At 42.5% G+C, this 21,320-nt stretch overlaps 1 protein-coding gene across 5 annotated transcripts in view; it reads left to right on the forward strand.

Moving 5' to 3' along the window:
* robo1 (roundabout, axon guidance receptor, homolog 1 (Drosophila)) overlaps window positions 1–21,320 on the forward strand; it is a 221,124-nt gene that overhangs the window by 173,488 nt on the left and 26,316 nt on the right. For all 5 annotated transcript variants that reach the window (XM_085429417.1, XM_085429416.1, XM_085429419.1 and 2 more), the window contains 7 exons: window positions 6,017–6,174; window positions 10,555–10,675; window positions 12,275–12,413; window positions 12,567–12,694; window positions 17,661–17,785; window positions 17,966–18,137; window positions 19,750–19,955. In XM_085429417.1, coding sequence (XP_085285543.1) covers window positions 6,017–6,174; window positions 10,555–10,675; window positions 12,275–12,413; window positions 12,567–12,694; window positions 17,661–17,785; window positions 17,966–18,137; window positions 19,750–19,955 — 1,049 coding nt within the window. The remainder of the gene's footprint in view (window positions 1–6,016; window positions 6,175–10,554; window positions 10,676–12,274; window positions 12,414–12,566; window positions 12,695–17,660; window positions 17,786–17,965; window positions 18,138–19,749; window positions 19,956–21,320) is intronic.

A 21,320-nucleotide genomic window follows, 5' to 3' on the forward strand; every position in this document is an offset into this window, starting at 1 on the left:
TTCTTTCCTCTGAAATTCCTGGCTTTACTGCCCCGGCACTTGAAACACTCTTTATTTTAGTCCAACTCATGCTCACCCAGCACTCCAATCAAACAGGCACTGTTTATTGAACTATGAGGTGCCAAGTCACTCACTCACTCAGTCACTCACATAAACCTGCTTCCCCGCTGCCCTCTGTGCCTTTTGCCATGTTCGCCAAACGCCATCTCGCTCTCCAAGCCTGACGAGAAGACTTATGACCATTTAAACAAACACAGGCACTCAATGGCCTCTCTGTCTGTGCGGCTGTGGGGCAGAATTTCCTTTATGTGGTGCATGTGTGCGCGCCTGTGTGTGAGCACATGTTTGTGTTCTTTATGTACGGACATAATTACTGTTGGATACTGCTGCACATGAGGCCTACATGTGCGTGTTAAAGTGTGTAGAGGGTGAGGTGCCGAGATTGAACCCTCTGCATTGGCAGCTTCGCTGGGCCAGAGCAAGCTCGGACAAGCCCTCTGGTATGTCACCTAAGGGTTCGCAAAGCCATCTGCCCTGCCTGCCAGTGTCAGTTACTGAAATCACTTGGCCTAGTGTAATAAAAATGCCTTTATCCAACACGCGCAAACACATTGGCTAAGCTGGCATATTTCCCTACATGGCTTGGTTTGTATTTATGTGTCTGTGTGTCACCCTCAACAAACCAGTTGTTGAGAAATCTTCCAGTAATGTTAAACCGCAGTGATTCCTCCTTTGTATCTTGATACCAAAGACAAGTAAGACAAGCTGTGAATACATGTTGAGGGCTGTGCCTGAGTTTTCTTTGTTTACAAAAGGACTCCCATACTTTATTGTTCAAGCTAGTTCTGTTTGTAGGAGTAATCGGGACATCCTGTCTCTGCTCCGTGACATGACATCACATTCTGTAGGATGACCTCATGATGTTCAGGGCGTGCAGGTGCAAACCCTAAAGGCCAGTGGGGTAATAGTCCTTCTGCTCTTGTTGACATATTTACGGGTGTGCATGAGATATCTTATGGTCAACCATGCACATAGGCTGTCAAGCATTTTTACTGACGTGACTCTGCAGATGTGACCTCATACTGAATGTCACGGTTGTCTGGGGAGCTTTGATTGGTTTCTATGTGATTTATAAACCCAGACTTTAAATATAAATGCGAAAGCTATGAATCAATTCTTTAAAGAACAAAACATTTACAAGTGGAAAATCTGTGATGGCTTCACGATGATGTCAGCTCTTTTTTTCAGCTGCCCTGTTTGTCAGTTTTTATCTCTGTATTTGGATATATATTCATGAGTTGGAAGTTTGTATCTGCAATCATCTGTCCTAGACAGCATTATCTGCCTGCTGTTGGACAGACGGATAAGACTTTCTGCACAGTGGGCAAGAGGAAATAAGCTCAGAGCAGAAGAACGCCAGTCAGATCCAGAAAGAGAGGCGCGTCTGCTGTGTCCAGTCTCTACTCTCTGGTGGTGGGGTCAGAGGGGAGCAAGAAACAAGACGGAGGCGGGAGGCAGTGATTCTCCAGAGTGCACCAGGAGTCCTGTTATATCTTCACACCCACCAGCAAAAAAACAGATTTATACAGTGCAAGCAGAGACACACAGTATGCACGCCTCTGGCAAATTATCCACCTGCAACAGCCTTTGCAGTGGAGTGCCATGGGTTAACACACCATTGCTATAAGCCTGTCTTTGATATAAGCCGCTCAATGTGTGTGAGCCGAAAGAGAGGTAAGATAAGGGGGTCAAATGCTGAGAGGGGGGAGAGAAATTTAAAGACAAAGTTGGAGATGCATTGAGTGAGCGAATGAGCGCTGTCTGTATCGCAGGACAGTGCTGGAGGCAAGGTGAAGAGCATCAGTACGGAAGCATACAACAGAGCCACACTGTGATTAGGCCAGGTTTGTGCTTGTGGCGTAAACAACACTCATGATGGGGCAGAGGATTTATGTTGAATAGTCAGTAGAAATGGACTGGAGGGGAGCTCATCCACTGTAAGCTTTAGTTTAATGCACATAAATCCGTTATTTGACCAGAAAAGGAGAGATTTAGTGGATGTTTTCTTTCTTTGTAAACTATTATTCAATATTTCCATTTTTTTAAACATTTCTTATGTACATATTTTGCGTGTACAAAGACTTTAACATCTCAATCATGTTGAATCATAGAGACACTTTAATAGTAAATACCCCTGCAGTGCAAAATAAAAAAAAAGAATGGATTTCTGCTACAGCTGAGGATTTAAGCAGTCACCTATAACCAGGAACATCTAGGGCTGCTTAGCCATTTGATATTTTTCTTGGTGTTCGCTGCGCTGCACATTCATCTCTGTCTACTATCCTCAGGTAGTATTTGATGATATTTGGCCCCTGATAGCCCGACAATGTTGCCGCTTGTGAACTTGAACTACCTTGAGGAAACCAGGATGGATAAAAAGGAAGCGGTCCTGCATTATACATCGAACAGAGTCTCTTCTTCCTCTCATTAATTCACTTTCTCCTCTCCTGTCATTCCCGCTGCTTCCGTTGTGGAGATAGCCATGTCCATTCTGTTTTGAGGAAAAAGCCAAAGCCAAAGGCGAGACCCACGCTGTGCTGTGTGTCTCTGTGGGATTGAGTGCGGGTGCCTTCTGATAAACCTTTAATTCCCTGGTGGGTCTGTTTTTTGTATCCCTCTAAAGATTTGTGAAGAGCTTGTTTTACTTGGTTTAATTTCCTCAGAACAAAGCTCATCTGATCTTCCCACCCAGACTGGTGTGTGGCATTAAGTCTTCATTTTCATTAATGTTGGAGGGCAGCACGGGAATCTCATTTTAATTTGACATTTAAACATCTGTTTTCAATTTCCTGAGGAAAAGAGTGTGTGTGTGTGTGTGTGTGTGTGTGTGTGCGTGCACGCATTTGTGTGTGTGGACAGGGGATAGCTTATGGGGGTGATGAACCTGTTAGTTTTCAGAACTGAGAGCAGCCATCTCAGCTGACCTTTAAAGGAGGGTTTGAATGCAAGAAATGATGGCAGCTAATTGCATTAGCTTCAACACAGCTCCAATTTGCTACTGTGGACCTGGAGACAGCTTTATTATACAGTACAATATAGCCCAACAGATGTTTGCCACTACAAGCTAAGACTCTGCTTTGATGAATGATTTTTTCCCCCTTTTTTATGCATAGTCAGCAATTTGTCTTGCAGCAAGCCATGTCAGCCAGGTGAGGTAAAACATGTTTTGTTCTTCCACTCCTGAAAAGAGGAAATGCAGGGCAGAATGCATCCCTTTACCTTGACAAAGCGTATTGATATCTGTCCAGGTCCGGATATCCACTCTGTTCCATCCCATCATCAGCATATTTGTGCAAATCCAGGACGGACAAAGAGGCGTCTTCATGCTGGGACCTGTGACTTTGGCTCATTTCCACATATTAAGCTACAAACTGAAAATCTCTATGTACACGCATACACTCCTCTCTCTCTCTCTCTCTCTCACACACACACACACACACACACACACACACACACACACACACCGAGTTTGGCCCCTCTGTTAATAGCCCAGGAAATATTATCTGCAAGGGGACAGCTGCAGGCTCACTAGAGAGACAGAATGGTAGAGTAGGCTCATTATCCCAAACACAGATACAGACTGCACCGCACACACTTACAGGACAGCACGTAGTGTGAGCGCCTTGCATCACTTCCCCCCACCAGAATTCTGGGTCCCAAAACAGGAGCTGTAAGGGGCGAGCAGAGATATATGTGAATACAGGAAGGAGCAATACTGGATCTTTTATTTACATGAGTTGGAGGGGGCAGGCAAAATGATTCTGCCACAGCCCCAGATCCAGATCTGATGGGGCTTCTGGGGATAGAGTTGGGGCTTTGTACCCCATCCAGATTTCGGTCTGTCTGTCGATCTCACAGACTGTCTGGCTGCCTCTGTCTCCCTCTTGCTCACTCCTCCTCAATCCCAGAGGATTTTGTTTTCCACTACGCAGATGTTCAGCGTTGTCTGCTGTGCTGCACTCAGCTGTGTTTATAACAAAGAGGTGTTGGTTTGGAGGTGGAGAAAGGCCGTGAGGTGGGGGAGTGAGTGCCGTTGAGGGGGGGGGGGGGTTCACTGCACTGTTGGTGTAAACACTGAATGATGCCAGCTCTCCCTCGGGCCTCCAACAAGTCAATATTGCATCGTTTTTCCCTCTTTTCCTCCGAGCATATCATTCTTTATTTTCCAGAGGGACAGATGCCTGTGAATATTAGCTCCCTGGCACTGAAAGACTGTATTTACCTCAAAGGAAAAATATGATTTCCCTCATATCTTCAATGTACAGATTCTTGATCAGTATCAATCACTGTCTCCAACTGATGCAGCATATTTATACCTTGGTACATTAGGTTGACTTTTACAATAATCCTCTTAAGGACAAGCTGGATTTGCTGATACAAACAGAGACAGTTTCTTCAGATGGAGCTGGTGCTCTAATGGATCGGATGTTTGGTGTTTACATTCCTGAATGACTCGATCTGCTATTAACCATACAGCATGAACTCGGCCCACAGCTGCACTGCTGAGTGTGAGATGAATTAGAGTGAGAGGCTGAAAAGTTAGGGAGTTACACACGTAATTGCCTTTCAACTGTATACAGCACAGTGTGTATAGATCTGCGGACCCATGCCTTCTCTTGATGGTGCAATGGCAAATAACTCACAAAATATCCAGTGAATCCTTTTGCTTTGTTTCTGATAAATGCTGCCGCATGCTTTGGAATTTAGATGCTTCTGGGGAGGCGTGGGTGTGATTAGGCAACAGGACTGTGGAAGCCATTACAGGCCATCTTCCTCTAAAACAAAGTTCCTTTTAATGGACTGAATACTCAGTGTTACAAGAAACAGAGAGCAGTATCTGGGCTTGCCAATGACCAATTAAGTGCTTAAAGGGTTTAGTCAGGAATTTGTAGGCTGTCAGTAGGTGAGGGGTCCTTCGGTGACTTGAGAGCAAGCTAAGGAGCCTGAGACAAAAAGATAGCTAAAGTGCAACTTTTATCCTCAAAATGCAGACAGAACAACTTGCACATAATTTTCAGGTTTTACCTACAGATAGCAATGCACACGCACACAGTGCCTTGATCTTCCCTACTCTGTGTGTGGCCTGAATTTCAGGATACAGACACTGTTTTTATATATTTTATATGTATATATGCATTGGAGCTGGAAACATGATTACTGGCACACACTGTCTGCCAAAAGGAGCTTGTTGCTTTTTCATAACCTTCTCTCCGCTCAATAAACCTCCAGTTTATCTTTAACACTGCACATTATGAGCTCATTGATATGAAGTTTGTCTGCCTCTCAGAAAGTGGATTTGCATTGATCTACTTTGTTGCGACGTCCACTTATTAATGATATTAATCTACTAGTCTGATTAGGCAGGGAGGCAAAGACTAATGATTTTTAGGTGCAGCCACGTATACAGAACTACTCAGTTCATATTTTAAAACCTCCACATCTATTCGTTATCAAATTACTCTCCACAAGAAATAATTAAATGACAAACAGTGGAACTCGTGTATCCAAAAAAAATCAAAATCCATGGCTGTGTCATCTATTTTAAAGCACTCCAGCAGGGGAAATCAAAAAGACAGGAGTGGCAGTGATCTACGGCAGGCTTTCAAGCATGTTAAAATAGAATGGGTGCATGAATTCAGAATATCTAAATATGAAAGGTCAAGGAGAGATGAAGATGCAATAACAGACACACTCTTTAGTACACAATGATCCTCTGCATGGAGTAAATCAGAAGCGAGATATGCTCAACATTTTGTCATTTGATGCAGAGCCAGTTTTGTGTGTTAAGACAACTTGACTTAAAGTGTTGTTTTTTTGTTGTTGTTGTTGTTTTTAAAAAAAAAAAAACACACCTCAATAGCGTGCTTCTTTCGTTCTTTCTTTTTCATACCATCCCCAGAGGGAAACATTTTAGCATTTCATTAAATGTTTCCCTTTTTTGTGTGTTTTCTCGTAGTTCTACGTGACGACTTCAGACAAAATCCTGCAGATGTGATTGTGGCTGCGGGGGAGCCGGCAGTCCTGGAGTGTCAACCTCCTCGTGGACATCCTGAACCCACCATATCATGGAAAAAAGATGGAGTGAATATTGATGACAGAGATGAGAGAATCACTGTAAGTAACTGTTATCGCTGACATGTGCTGAAGCTTAGAGACTGCTTTGTATATGTCTGTTTAAATCTATGAGAGAGAATGACCTAGTACTCTAGGTCAAGTCATTACCACCACCTCAGCGTTTGTTGAAAGATTGATTTGTTCGGCTCATTATTCACAAATAGCAATTCCCAAACCCAAAATACCCAATCTTGATGCCTTCTGCACTTAATAACTGAGGTATGGAATTAGTCTTGCTCCATTAGCTGGCAGCATTGCATTGATTAGGGATGGCCTACTGGTGAAATCAACCAGGAGAAGTGTAGATCAGGAGGGGAGAAATGAGCTGACTGGAATCGAAGAAAGTTGCACTCAGCAGCAGCAGGACTGACTGCAGAATCAAAACAACAACTATCTGCATTTACAACCAAACCACCAATTATTCAGTTTAATTAAAATAGCACCCAGGCCAGCACAACAGTATCAGTCAGCTCTACATGCTTGCTTACTGAAGATGTTTCTTGATTATCCCTAGCTTAAACACTTTGTAGCAAACACAAGTTTGTGTCTGTAGTAATTGTTCTTGAGCAGGAGATTTTTACTTGGGTTTAATTATACTGCGCTCGCTAGAAGTAAGTCAAACTCAGCAGTTGGCTAACATAAGCAGGCAGTGAGTAGGCAGTAGTTAGTAGTGCGCCTGGATCACATTTTAACAATCTGACTAGATGGATTTTAAGATTCTGGCTGCACATTGTACAATTTTTAGGCAATCAAAGAATTTGGCCCCCCAAGTGCTGACAAAGTGCTGAACTTCACTGTACAGTCGTGGAAAATCTAATCTTGCCCAGATAATAAATATAAGCTACTAATAAAGATGTTCCACTCAGTATGCCTGCAGTCTGTCGCTGAAAAACCAGCCTGGGCTACTTGTGCACAATAAAATAAAACTTTCTGGGCAGGTCAGAATTGTGATTTATCGCTGCTGGCTATCTTTAGCGGAGAGCTGTTCATGACTGAACACAGTTTTGCACAGCGAGGGTGAGTTGAGGTTGGATATATTGAGTCCCAAGCTCTTTAACAGTGTAGCTGTTCTTTCTCAGTTTTTTTTCCTAAGCCGCACATTCAGGAAATCTGGACGCTGCACAGCATAATTGAAAGAAACAAGCGCATAATCTGGTTTAAAGAGAATTAAATCATATCTGTCTCTGAGTTTAGTCAGTTGTCACTGAGGAGCACGAAAATTTCACTACACAGTGGACCTTGTTGACTGGAGGAATTTAGTGTAGTATTTGCTCATTCAAATAGTGCATATCTGGCCATTGTATGCACAGCAGCTATCTTTGCCCGCTGTTGCATCACAGATAGTGTTCTCTCCTTAAACTGACATCAAAACTATTCATGTTCAGCATTTGATCTTCTGTAAAATAAAAGGAATGTTAATCTCTGTCATCCTTTACCCTTTCAGTTTTGGTTATTATCTACTGGACTACCTCATACTTTGAAGATAAAGCAGTCCTGTTTCATCTCCGTGTCATGCATGCCTCACACACACGTTCTTCCACCTAATCATGTTTGTGCCTATTTAAGAACAACACGGATAAACTGTTCCTGTTTCTGCAATAATACTGATTTTACACCCAGAATAGTGGAAGCTATGACTTTTGTCTGCTGTTGGATGAAATTCTCTGAGTAAACGTTTTCAATGCTGCTGCTTGATGACTCAGTTGTGTCCTTGTAGCTTGGAGCAATGTTGGGCCTTCTGAGGAACTAAAAACAGTCTGGACCAGCTGGTGTTGCTCACTGTAAACTTCCTGTCAAGTACAAAACCGTACAGATTGAGTGTTCCCAAATGACCATTTTAAAAGTAGCGCCAGACGTCATGAATGGCAATCGGAATATGTGTAATCAACTGTGGTGACAGATGTTAACAGATCAAGTTGTATTAGAAATAGAAAAATCATACGGCAAGCTTGTTTATGGTATAGTAAATTTGGTTGCAATGAATGACCATAGAGGGAGAAGCAGAGGTCTTTTTAATGTAATGAACAGCTGAGCTCGTCAAACCCCACCCCATCTAGTCTGCATTGTTATGTTTGTTTCAATCCACTTCTCCCACCATGCAGCATGCTTAAACGTGCAGTCTCCTTGGTGATCATTGTTGATCAGAGCAAGGTCCCAAACCACCTGCAGTGGGGATTTTCTCTCTGCACTGCACTTTATACTGGGTTTGGGATGGCTTGGATTTACTGGATATAGCTTAAAAAGGAGGGAATTAACTCCAGAAAGGAAGAGAGAGCGCACGGAATTCTTCTGTGTGCTATCTATTTTAGCCAGCTATACGTAAACACCTACTGCACACTGCGTGCCGTGACACACATGGATCCAGCACGGCATTAAAACCACCTGCCTGATATTGTATACGTCCCTACTTTGTGCGCCATTTCACATATATTCATGACTTCATGCAAAAGGTTTCCCACAGCCATAAAAAGTAAGTTACCCTGCTGCTGTGCCACTAGCAGCAGCTGGCCACATCCCTCTCAACTCTGTCTAAATGGTCTTCCAGGAACAATAAGGGAGGGACAACTAAATAGAAAAAGAGAAAATGCCAGTATTTAAGCCTAGACCATTGTCTCGTTAGAGAGAGAGTCTGCCGGCAGCATCATAAATGGCCAAAATGCAGCACATTGTCCTTCTCGTTTTGTGCTGTAGTTGTGGCTAATTATCGGCCTGGAAAATGAACTGCTGTGTGAATACCAACAGAGTTGGTGCTGAATGGGGGGCTTTTGCATTATCAGCATTGCCAAATGACATGAGACAAAAGGCAACAGGATAGTGCCATCTCCCTCTACTGCAGGGATAATGGTCAGATTGTTGGGGCTTTCAGCAGCCAGTGTGCTGCACTGTGTTGTGTTGAGAGGATATGCATGCAGGAAAAAAAAGAGGACCGCTGCTACATTCATTTACTTTAGCCAGCTCTCAGAGTCCCTGCTGCTCTGGCACTCCAAATATGCCTGCAGAGAATGGGAAACTGCCACAGACTCACAGAGGTAAGGATATGGATAGAGGGAACAGGGGCCTTAAGTGGTTCCTCATGTCAAAGCCCTGTGGAACCAACAGTACACCCCCTCTTTCTCTGCTGCATGGTCTGCCCTGACCTTGGGCCTTTGTGAGTGTCACAGTGTTTTAGCTGTTAAGCCTTTCCTCAAACAAACAGTAACATAATGATACTTCAAACCCCTCCAGCACCACAGGGTGCCCTAAATAAGCCAGGCTTCCAAGCCTCTTCAAGTCCCTCTGCCTCCTGCTTTACCATGAATATTAATCAGGGGTGAAGGGCCGAGGAATGCCGCAGAACCAGAAGAATGTGTCTGCTGTCCAAAGTTGTCCTTCAAGAAAGTTAAACTTATTGCAACTACTTTACAAAAACAGATGAAAACACACTGTTTGAGGTATAGATGAGATGCCCTAGCACGCATGTGACTACATGTGTAACTGGGCTTAACACGGTGGTCATGGCTGAAGCAGATTGTTGCAATATTGTGTGTCAAGTTCTCTGTCAGGTGTTCCCTAATGAAGCTATCCATTACATGCTTGCAGAGGGTGGTCCTGGTCTTGCAGGCTGATGTGTGCATTTAAAACCTTAAGCTTTATCAGGGCACAGAGATCACCGTGCACCGTGCTATTGTGTGCATCTCTGCTGACTGGCACGGTTGTCAGCAGAGAGAAGGGCTGAGGGGCCTGTGCTGGGACCAGGACTGCTTTTCCGACTGCCTGAGAACAAAGCATCTCCTCTGGCCTGTAATCAAAGCCCTGGGAAATAACAGACATGACATTCACCTGGACAAACACACATTTTCTCCTCTGTGTGTGGGTGTGTATACGTGTATGTAGTTCATGTGTGCTTGAATGAACGTCCACTTGCTCTCACTTGTAGTTGTATGAACGTACATAAAAAATAATAAAAAAATGCCTCAGGTGTTACCTCAGTGAGCTGTGGTTCTGCTGGATTTGAAAAGTATTCTTTAGCTTGGCGAGAAACAGGTCAGCTGATAGTGGCTTAGAGTCAAGTTCAATATGACTGCAAACGGCATAAAACAACTAAAGACTAAAGTCATCCGGTTGGACTGTGTCTCCGTAAGCTCAAAGCAAAAACCCAGTGAAAAGCCTCTTTCCCATCAAGCCATTATATGTTTGTGAGTGCATTTTATCACGGTGTTGTAATGGGCTTTTGGTGCATAAATGCTCGCTGGAATTCTTGAGTGCAATCAGGAAATGTTTCCTAATGTTTGGGCTTTGCTGTTTTCTGTGTGTCAACAACAAGTCCCAAGTGTCTCTCAGACTAATATTGCCATTTTTCTCTCCATACAAAGCCTATCACCTTCTCTTCTGCTTTCACAGATACGTGGAGGGAAATTGATGATTACAAATGCCCGGAAAAGCGATGCTGGGAAGTATGTGTGCGTCGGCACAAATATGGTTGGAGAACGTGAAAGCGAAATAGCTGAACTTACAGTGCTTGGTATGTACCTCAGATTTTTGTCTATTTTTCTGCTTCTAATGCTACCCCCAAAACATGCAACAGCCACACACTTTTCTTTTCTTTTTTTTGGCCTGCAGAATAAAAACAAAGGTCCAGATGTTAAGCTATGATCGTCTCCCTCCCAGGTTACTAAATGGTGTCACTGACCTTTATCAGATGATTTATCAATCTCACACTTCATTATGAATCTCAGGCTGTTCTCTGCAGCTTCCCTGCAAACCAGCTGCATCTTGTTTCACCGTCACTGACCTCTGACCCTGACTCCCTCTGGCCTAAGCACAGAACATGTCCAGACTCCTGATTTTTAGCATCATCTTCTTCACTTCCTTTATTTCCTTTCCCCAGAAACCTTTTGTCAAGCTAAGAAAATTACAGTGAAATAAACTCAGAATACATAAGGGCTACTCCTACTTTTCTGAGTGTCATAATCAAGAAATTCTTCATTTAAGTTCTTAGTTGTCCTTACAACTTACATTTGTTTAAATGTTCATTAATATGTATTGCCCCTCTTTCTAAATAAATTAAAAAAAAACAACAACAACAACTAACCATGGTATGTGGCTGTGGTTCAGGAGGTACAGCAGGTCATCTACTAATTGGAATGTTGGTGGTTTCATCCCTGGATGTTCCAGTCTGTTTGCCAAAGTATCCTTGGGCAGGATAATGAACCCAGAGTTACTCAAATGCATTAATCGGGTGTGTATGTGAATGTTAGATAGAAGCTGAATGAGACCTATATAAAAAGTGCATTGCCTGCTCGAGTAGAAGAGCACTATATAAGAACCAGTCCATTCACCATGTCCCATCTGATGGAATGTGTTAAGACTAAGAGATATGAATTTCTTATTTTTCAATATATATATATTTTTTTTAACTTTTGTGACTTGTTGAGCAGAGAGAGTCGGACCGAGAGTGGTATATACCATCTGGCTTCTATAGTATACTGGATTTTGTCTTATAGGTGTCTATCTTTGTTGGGGTGGGATTCAAATATTGCTATAGCTTGGATCCATGATGGATTTACAAATAAAAATACTCTAGCACCAAACATCAATATTTGGGCACATGCAGGTGCTCTAAATTGATTTCCCAAGCAATTTGACTTTCAAAAGTCAAGTTCCCTTTACTTTGCCCTACTTTACCAGATAAGCGCCACCACAAAGATTCAATCATTGAATCTTTGTGGTGGCGCTTATCTGGTAAAGTAGGGCAAAGTAAAGGGAAGTTGCACTAAAAAGAGAGAAAATGGTGAACAGCAGAGGAAGGCAAATCAGAAAACTCATTTACTGAACTGACACGTACTAGAAACTGAATAATAATGAGAGATTATATTAGCATGAACACTGACACCTTGGTTTAAATAAATACAAAACGACTGTTTTTGCCTTTTCTTTTCTTGTTTTGTTTTTAAACTTTCTCCACTGTGATTTATTTTTAGTTGTTTTTTTTGTTTTTTTTGGACGGATCTGAGATTTTTTTATGTTTTTTTTTATGGAATCAAAGCTTCAGCTCTATTAAAAAAAACATGATTGAAGGACTGCTGTGTGTTCATTTACGTGCTCTTTTTCATCTCTGCAGAGCGTCCCAGCTTTGTCCGTCGCCCGAGTAGCCAGGTGGTGTTAGTGGACCAAAGCGTAGAGTTCAGGTGTGAGGCCCGTGGCGATCCAGTTCCCACTGTTCGCTGGAGGAAAGATGATGGTGATCTGCCGAAAGGAAGGTCTGACTCATCAACTGGTCCCCTTTCATCCCACAATACCTGCCTAAGTCACACACTCCCTGTCTTTGTTTGATCCACCCTCGCTTTTGTCTTTGTCTGCAACTGTTTTTGTCTTTGACAACATGTGATATATGAGTACCTGTTTTAATCTAGGTATGAAATTCGCGAGGACCACACCCTGAAGATCCGTCGTCTGGTCTCTGCTGATGTGGGCTCCTACACATGTGTGGCAGAAAATATGGTGGGCAAGGCGGAGGCATCAGCTACGCTCACTGTCCACGGTAAGACAAAATACTCCTGTAGTCCTACAAATATGTTATTCATGGCCCCTTGGACAGCTATTCTGAATTCATTTCCATTTTGGGTTATTGTGCTGCCTGATTTAAATGCAGTTTAGCCCAGCTACGGTGCAATAATGGTCTTCAGCTTTAGCGCCACATGGTCATCACTTTCAGCTATTCTCTCTCAATTAGCTGATTGATTTCTAATAAAACAAAACGCAAAAATCCATAACAGCTGTAGAGAGCACATGGGAGCTCGGCTGTAATCGATTTCATTTGCCCTATACAAGTGGCATTACTCCGGAGGCCTGTCTTCCTTCACATTTTAAGATGTACAATAGTATTTGTGAAAATATGGAATATCTCAGTGCCTCCAGTAGCCGTCTCTACTGGATGTCTTATTAACACAGTTGGAATATAAAGCAGCTGGTCACAGAGTATGAACATTCAGAAAGAAACCATTCAGAGGAATTGGGGGCTGGGATCACCCCCCAAACCCTCCTGAGAATCAGAGGAACACAGAGACCATTTAACGGCAAACTAAGGGGGAATGCTGAGAGTCGGGTGAGACAAGACGGGTGGGAAGGAGGGGGGAGCTTAGTGGTGTTGGATGGAAGGGCAGTGAGTATGTTGGTCATGGAGGTGCCTCACCAATGATGCAGAACAGGTTGGGATTTGGGGCTGGGGGCAATTGTGGTGAAGAGGATAGAGGGGGAGAAAGAATTCTCCAGTGAGGTCAGTCATATTAATGTCACTACCAGCAGTCTGCACAGCCGAGATTTAAGGAGACAAGGCAATTCTATTCCTCTGCCAACCCCCACATGTTTAAAAAAAGATACTTCATCCTCACATGGCTACCCTTTGCAATTATTTCTTGCTTTTCTCCACAAGACAGCGATCTTTAGATTGGTTTGAGGAGCAAGATTAGGCACACCTGCCAATAAACCCGTCAATAAATCTACTTCTCTTATTGCCTTTTTTCATTCTTTCTCTCTCCCTGATGAAAGCTTAGTTAATGAAAGGGAACAGCATTGATGCACCAGTTCAATAAGCTGTTCTCCTGAGCAAGGGTCATATTTGAAATTCTAAAACCTCTCCTGTCCTGAGTGGAAATTAAATGTCTTAACCTCGGGCCAGTTCCCTGCTGTGTGGAGAAGGAGAGAAGCAAAGCCCTGACCCTCTTTTAATACATTACTGTTTGCCCACATATTATAAGAGTTAGAAAGGTACAAAAAAACACTTAAACTACAAAGAAAAACCACCTCCACAGAGTTAGAAACCAATTTTTTCTCTCCAAGTGTAACACCAGGTGAATAGCATGTAATTTAAATCATATGACTCCTTGAGCTAATGCTATGGTTAAATCCAACGATGGCTGATGCCTAAACCCAAGTTCTAAGAATCATTTCCATTTATCCTTGAATTTCATGACTTTTATTCAGACCAGGACACGAGGAGGCCATCGAGGTTGTGGCCACTGAGTAGTCCAGCTAATTAAAGACTAGCAGGCCACAGTCCCACGCCCGGAAATGACATGCTTCTAATTACAGATGTGGGCACAGGAATGGAAAGAAAAGCTGGGTAATTGTAGGTCTGAGCAGGCCAAAGTAGAGTAAATGATGTATAGGTAGTAAGATGCCGCTATAGTACTGAAGACAACAGCATTATGGGGGGCAGTCGTTTAGCCTGTGGGTTCAGTGGGCATTGCTGTTGCCCTGAATCAAAACTCAAAGTAGGGCAATATTGCTAAGCCTGAAAAGTAAAGGGGCATATAAGGCTGAAATGAAATGAATATAAATATTCTTTGAATTGAAGTTTTTCTTCTAATTGTGTGGTCATGTGTAAATGTAAGATAAAACCAGTTTAATTAAAACTGGATTTAAAAAACGGTTCAATGTAGAAGTCATTTCCTACAATGTCATTATGAAATGTCTTTATCATTGCAGCTGATTGAGCAAAAAAAATATTAGAACTATAACGAGACACGCAGTATTAAAGATACTGGCCTTCAAAGCTAATCTATTATAGAGCGGGACAGTTTCTGAGAAGAATGCTGTTCTGTATGGACGGGGAGATTTTCACGCTTTCTGTGGTGGGATTGTCAGCGAACAATGACGACATTGTGAAAGTGGCACCTGGGGCTATTTTTCTTTCAATGCGCTCTGCTCTCATTACTAACTTAATCAGTGAATTATTGTCTTACACATGTGTTTGTCAGTCTGCTACAGCTCCTCTGGTCTTATAAATATGTCAAGTGAAATATTCATTTGATTGATGGAAGAAACACAGAATTGGCCAAGTCACCAGCTCTATTTATACATTGATTGTAAAATAGCTAATCTAAGCCACTTGAGAATGTAGTCCTGAGATAGTTTGTTCAGCTATTCATTAAGTTATGAAAATACAAAATCTATAAGGTTTAAGAATTAGAAAAAAACACACTACAGTGGGCATGGGGACAATGTTTATGCAGTATGGAATTTAAACATTGTTTCACATTGTAGTGCACAGAATTTTAAAAAAGTCGATGTGTTATTATTTCTTAGCTGGTTAAGTTTGTCCTTAGCCATGATTTATGTGCAGAAAGGTCATGAATGCAATGGTGGTCCCTAGAGCAGCGCTGCTAATAACCCATTTAAAGGGTCTGGAAGGAGACTTGGAACTGGTGCCAAAACAGAGTGAATGAGAGGAACTTTCCCGCCGGCTTTGTGTGTGCAGTTCGAGTTATAATAAATACCAAAACCTGTGATAATAAATATTTGCCTGTTGTTGTGAGATCTCCACTTCGGCTCATGTACAGAATACAAAATCTCAGCGAGGGACAGAATAAAGTATGATGTACATCTCCCAGTGGGAGCTGCTATTAATCAGGCCAAATCCTCTGCATGCAGCCTGAGTCTTGTGTTGATGACAGGCCCACTGAACAGCAGCCTCGATCAAACCCCTATAAATATCTCTGCTGTGGTCTTCGGTACATAGTCTGCCTCCTATTGGGCTGGATGCCACAGTGCTCGGTGTGTTTTCCTCGGCTGCTCTGATCAGCTTATCGATAGACTAACCTCTGCTCTGTGAGCCAGAAGAAAGCTCACAACAAAGTAGCCAGGTCAGGTTTAAAGATCTCCTCTCCCACCAGGTCCACAATTGTGATCACAGCAGCATGGGAGAGGTAGGGTTACCTAATTAAAGGCTTAGACACACATGAATGGGTGTGTGGAAGCGTTGCAAGGTGAAGGGGGTGTTGTGTATGTTCACATTACTGTGTGTTCCTGGAGCATCTCGCACATGGATAGTGCTGAGCGTCTTCTAGGTTTGTTTGATGTGCGTGCTATTTGCATTTTAAAGGCCAGCGATAGGCAGGGGGAGGAGGAAGAGGTTGGTCATTACTCTGACTGACAGCGTTTATGTTTCCGAGGGAGCCGTTGAAGCAGACAGATTAGATAAGGTGAGTGATTGGCTGGGGGAGATTTATGACCGGAGAGTGACAGTTAACATTCACCTTGTGTTTTTATAGTCCCGGGGTACATTTGCAAGGCTACATTTAAGAGACTGGTGTAGCCATTCCTAAGGGTGCTCTAAACCTCATTAAGGGTGTAGGGATGTTCACCTTCACACAACACCTGGAACAAGAGGAAAAAGGATAAACAAAGCTTGATGTTGCTGAGCATAAAACATCTGCTCTGTGTGCTTCATATCGCTGTGCCTTTTTATTTCACTTAGTCTGCCATTTTTCCTGTCCTTGAACACCTTCCCAAATTAAAATCACATTGAATCAGATGCATTTCAATGCCTTTCTGACTCATTCACAGGAATTATTCTTTGCATGTTATCGTGTGGTCCCTAGGGTTTGAGTGAAGTATGAAATATGACATGTTTTACTGATGATGGCATGATTATTTGTACATGTGGACATCACATTGTTTTCCTTGTCTCTCCTCTTTGTGTCATGCTGTTTAATATTTATTTATTCACCTTTGGGTTGTTGTTGTGTTTTTGTTTCCTTTTTAGTTGTGTCTGGTAAGTTGAAATGTCACCCGTCACCTATTCACCGCCCTGACAGAGACAGGAAGCTGTCACAACCCCCCTCCATTCTCCTCACATCACCTCTCCACCATCCAATCAGCACTCATGTTTCAGTTGTCACGGGCAACAGTGGCAAAAGGACATTAATGGGTAAAAAAAAAAAAAAAAGTACACTCAGCTTGGGCCTCCAAGGTAAAGCTGCACCATTTCATTCTGTTATTTCCCCCTTTTATGCATTACCAAACCCCATCTTATTCATGGACAAATTATTTCTGTATTTCAAGTGACAGTTTTCAGATTGCTTTTCTTGTGTATTATACAGCCACTGTGTAAAAAATATGAAAATGTGTGCAGAGTTGTATCATTTGAGGGCATATCCGCAGCACTTTTGATATTAAAAGCGTAAACTGGGCTGCCTCTCGACCTCTACATACAGGTTATTTGTCCTCACAGACTGAGACTAGTGTCACCATGTGACATTGGTCTGTGTCACCACACTTTGTCTGAGATGGACTTTGTCATTAACATGCATGGATATGGCATTGTGGTTGAGGTCTGCACTACTGGAGGGTGTCAGCATGGACAGATGGCTTAAATTTATTCCCCATTTCCATGTAAATTTTAATGGTCCATGCCCTTGCCCATGCAAATGAGGGGCACAGGAGTGAGCCTTGTTTTTTCTATTCATTACAACAATAATATGCTTGCATTTTTGCATTTGATCAGCATACTGTTTGATCTGCTGTGCACACATCATGTAAAGTTTTGAAAACGAGCCGGATTCAATAACAGATTAAATACAAGCACATTGGCCTGCGCTTACATTTCCTTTGTCTTCTATTCATAGAACTCAGACCCTCTTGTAACTATAATACTGTGATAAATGTAATAGGCAGTAGTGTGTTTGTCTATTCATTGGCTAACCATTTTCATGGCTGTCCTCCAGTACCGCCAGCATTTGTGGTAAGACCGAAGAACCAGGTGGTTGGAGTTGGCAGAACTGTCACCTTCCAGTGTGAGGCCACTGGAAACCCACAACCGGCCATTTTCTGGCAGCGGGAAGGCAGTCAGGTAAATAAAATAAACTGCAGTAAAAGTTTTCATCTCAAAAAGCTTTGTAAATAACTATTTGTAAGCTTATTTCACATGATTGGCTATCATTTTAGAATGAAATCTTCCATCTGTCCAGTTGATTTGCTCAAGGAAATACTAAAATGGTGACCACATGTAATCCTTTTTCATCCATTCTAGAACCTGCTGTTCTCCTATCAACCTCCTCAACCCTCCAGTCGGTTTTCAGTGTCTCAGACTGGGGATCTGACCATCACTGATGCTGTGCGCTCAGATGGGGGATACTACAGCTGCCAGGCCCTCAACATTGCTGGCAGTGTGATCACCAAGGCTCTGCTAGAGGTCACAGATGGTAGGCAAACTTTTTTTAAACACCCTTTTTGCATATAACAAAGCCTGAGAGAGAATTAGGAACACTAGGAGGACATTTAGAGGAATATGTCGGATAATACTTCGGAATTTCAGATAATCTTTGGTTTATTGGTATAATGCTGTTCAAATGTAATGCTGTGGCTTTGCTTCAGAGCATATTAATATCCAAAGTGAGGTTTGTGAGGTCTGGTCTGGCCAGTTCGTTGTGTTCCTGTCAGAGGTAGAGACTCTCTGGTGCCTGTGCACCCAGACCGTGGCGCAGTACTTGGCTTCGCTGGCTTCACACTGGCTAAAGTCTCCTTCAGTATTCCATGGCTGGCTTGCTGCTGTCTACTGTTGGAAGACTGTAGCCATGTGGTGAGGTCTGGATTGGGTCCTCTAATTACCCTTCTAGCCAATCCCTGACAAGCCTGGTGGACTAACCTTGGCTTCACTTCCACCATTCCCACAGTAATCTGGGCAGCTATTAGTTTGTCTATGACACACCTAGATTCATCCCTTCATTTAACAAATGTCCTTCTTCATTTAAGACCTACAATGGCGTGCTCCAAATCTACGTCCTCCTCTCTCTCTCATTCTGTCGTGCTCTCTGGATAATAATAACAGTTATTAAAGTGAGCAGGCCGCTCTGAGGCCACTACTTCTCCGCAGGCAGATTTGGTAATTACAGGTCATGCTGACAGTGTTTTAGTAATTGCACCATCCCCGGCACAAAAGCAAAGACAAAGCAGCCCACAGATTACACCACAGCATGGTTCTGAAGATCTACGCACACATACCTATATCATTATGTGTTGCTTTTACACTGTGTTAGATATTAATTTGAGTTCTTCTCACTGAATGCAACTTGCTAGTAAATCAGTGGGGCTGACAGCAGTGGTCATCAATAGTGCTATGAATAATAATGATAATCTGGGGGAGGCAGAAAACCTATAGTAGGAATATGATGAATCGCAAACGGCAGAAATTATTTAAAGTCTTCCGCCGTTTTTGTGCATTACATCCTTTTTCTGTCAAACACACGCTTTTACTCTGTCTTTGTTTGATTTGTGTTGAACACCCGGGGTTCACAGGCTGTGAGACAGGGAGGAGTTTAAACATCCTCATGCTAATACCTTTGTCTGTTCTGGCTAGATATTTTTTTTTTTTTTTAAGCCTTTTTTCCCTGTTTGGTGTTTTATGGCAGGGGGATGGGCCAGGGAATTGTTGGCTGCAAGCGTTTTTATGTATACTGCTAGTCTTATGGTGGATCTGCAGCGAGAGGACTGAAGTATCTGAGCCGCTTTCATTTTAATTACACTGTTTTTATTTGGCTAAGTTGGACTCCTGCTGTTGAATGATTAGAAAATTGCTTCCAGTTCTTAAAATTGAATTGAATTCCTCTCCTGCTACCATTGCAGTTTTCCCATTCTTTCATTGTTACAAGCTTGTTTACCCAATTCTCACCGTTCTATACCTTTTGTGTGTTTACTCCCACAAGCTGGATATAACTGACTGAATCCCGTGTCTTTTCTTTCCCCGCTACACCACATGAAACCTTCACAGATTAGTGCCATCCACATAATTGCCCATTTTCCTTCCTGCTTCCACAGTTGTGTCAGACCGCCCGCCACCAGTCATCCGCCAAGGCCCAACCAATCAGACGGTGGCTGTGGATGGCACGGTTGTTCTTAACTGTGTGACATCTGGTAACCCTACACCCACCATCCTGTGGAGGAAGGATGGCGTCTTAGTGTCCACACATGACTCCAGGGTCAAGCAACTGGACACAGGTGCACTGCAGATACGCTATGCAAAGGTGAGACACCTGGACACATTTAAAAAAAGTCTGTTTTTAGTGTCAAGCAAAGTTAAAGGACAGCGTAGTACCCACTGCTGTTCATAATTTCACTCAAAATCTGCTAAATTGCCATGTATTTATATACACTATATATAATACATGATTTCAATCCATTTAAAATAGACTTCAAGGTTACCCATATCACATGCATAATGTGCTTGGCAAACCCCTGCTGGTTGGTAAATAAAGCATGTGTTGCCTGCCAGCAGCCAACCCTCAGCAGGCTGTCAGTCAGTTGCCGCAGATCTGAAATGGAGTCTGTGAAGTTGAGCAGTCTGTAGTTCTTGTCAGTCAGCAGGTGCTGTGGGCTGCGTGTGTGTGTGTGTGTGTGTGCGCGCACACGTCTATGTGTCATGGCAAGCTGTGTGATGCTGAACACACTTCTAGGTAGAGACAAGGAGGGGGTAACGACGTGTCTTCCAGATGGAGGCGTCACAGGGTCAGAGGTCACGTCATTTTGCGGCGTTCTGATGAATGCCGGCACGTCTTGTGGTGACAAGATTGCAGTGCGACTGGGCCGCCAGGCAGGAAAGGAGATGCATTTGAACCCTTCCCCTGCTGTAGAAGAGTAAACTCTGCAGGCACTTTACATTAATGAACTTGTCATTTATACCAGACAATATTTTAATGAAGATGTTTTTGATGTTTGGGATGATATATTTTATTCATATTGTTTTGCGGGTGTTACTTTTTTAATGAATTTTATTCTTATTTGGGTGGGGGGAAAACAGAGGTCTGTTGACAGGATATCCTTATACTTCATGATTCAAACATTTATCTTTTTCATTTTTTCTGTTTTACTGTCTAAACATAAGCACAGTAGTGTCAGAATAGCATCAATCACTAACAAACCATAACAGAGTCATTAGTATCAAGCAGAGGCATAGACTCCAGCTGACAGAACAGACAGTTTTAAAAATGTACCTTTTTGTAATCTGTGCCATTATGTTTATGTTTCATGTTTGGCTTATTAGCATCTTAGAAACTTGTCAACAAATCTCAGTTAAATTAGGAGGAAATTCAGGCTACAAGCCAAGAAATTCTGATTTGTTTTTGGTTGGATCCAGATCCAGATGTCTGGAACTTTGACTTTATTTTTTAAAGAGAACATGTGTTTCTTCAGTTTTTCTTAAACTGCTGCATTTTAACTGAAAGAACTCTTTCCCCTGAATCTAATGCATTAATAGAATTTTATTAAAATTTTATTTTTATTCAAAACAAACTAGTCAGAAAGAAAGACAAATAAGCCCTTTTCCAGTTATGCCCAGTTCCACAAATATACTTAATTACCCATTTGCTGCACAATGGTTCACATTTTCCAAA

Source organism: Rhamphochromis longiceps, linkage group LG14 (genome assembly GCF_057381845.1).
Source record: "Rhamphochromis longiceps isolate RC_006_pf linkage group LG14, R_longiceps_female_GT1.1, whole genome shotgun sequence".
Lineage (NCBI taxonomy): Eukaryota > Metazoa > Chordata > Actinopteri > Cichliformes > Cichlidae > Rhamphochromis > Rhamphochromis longiceps.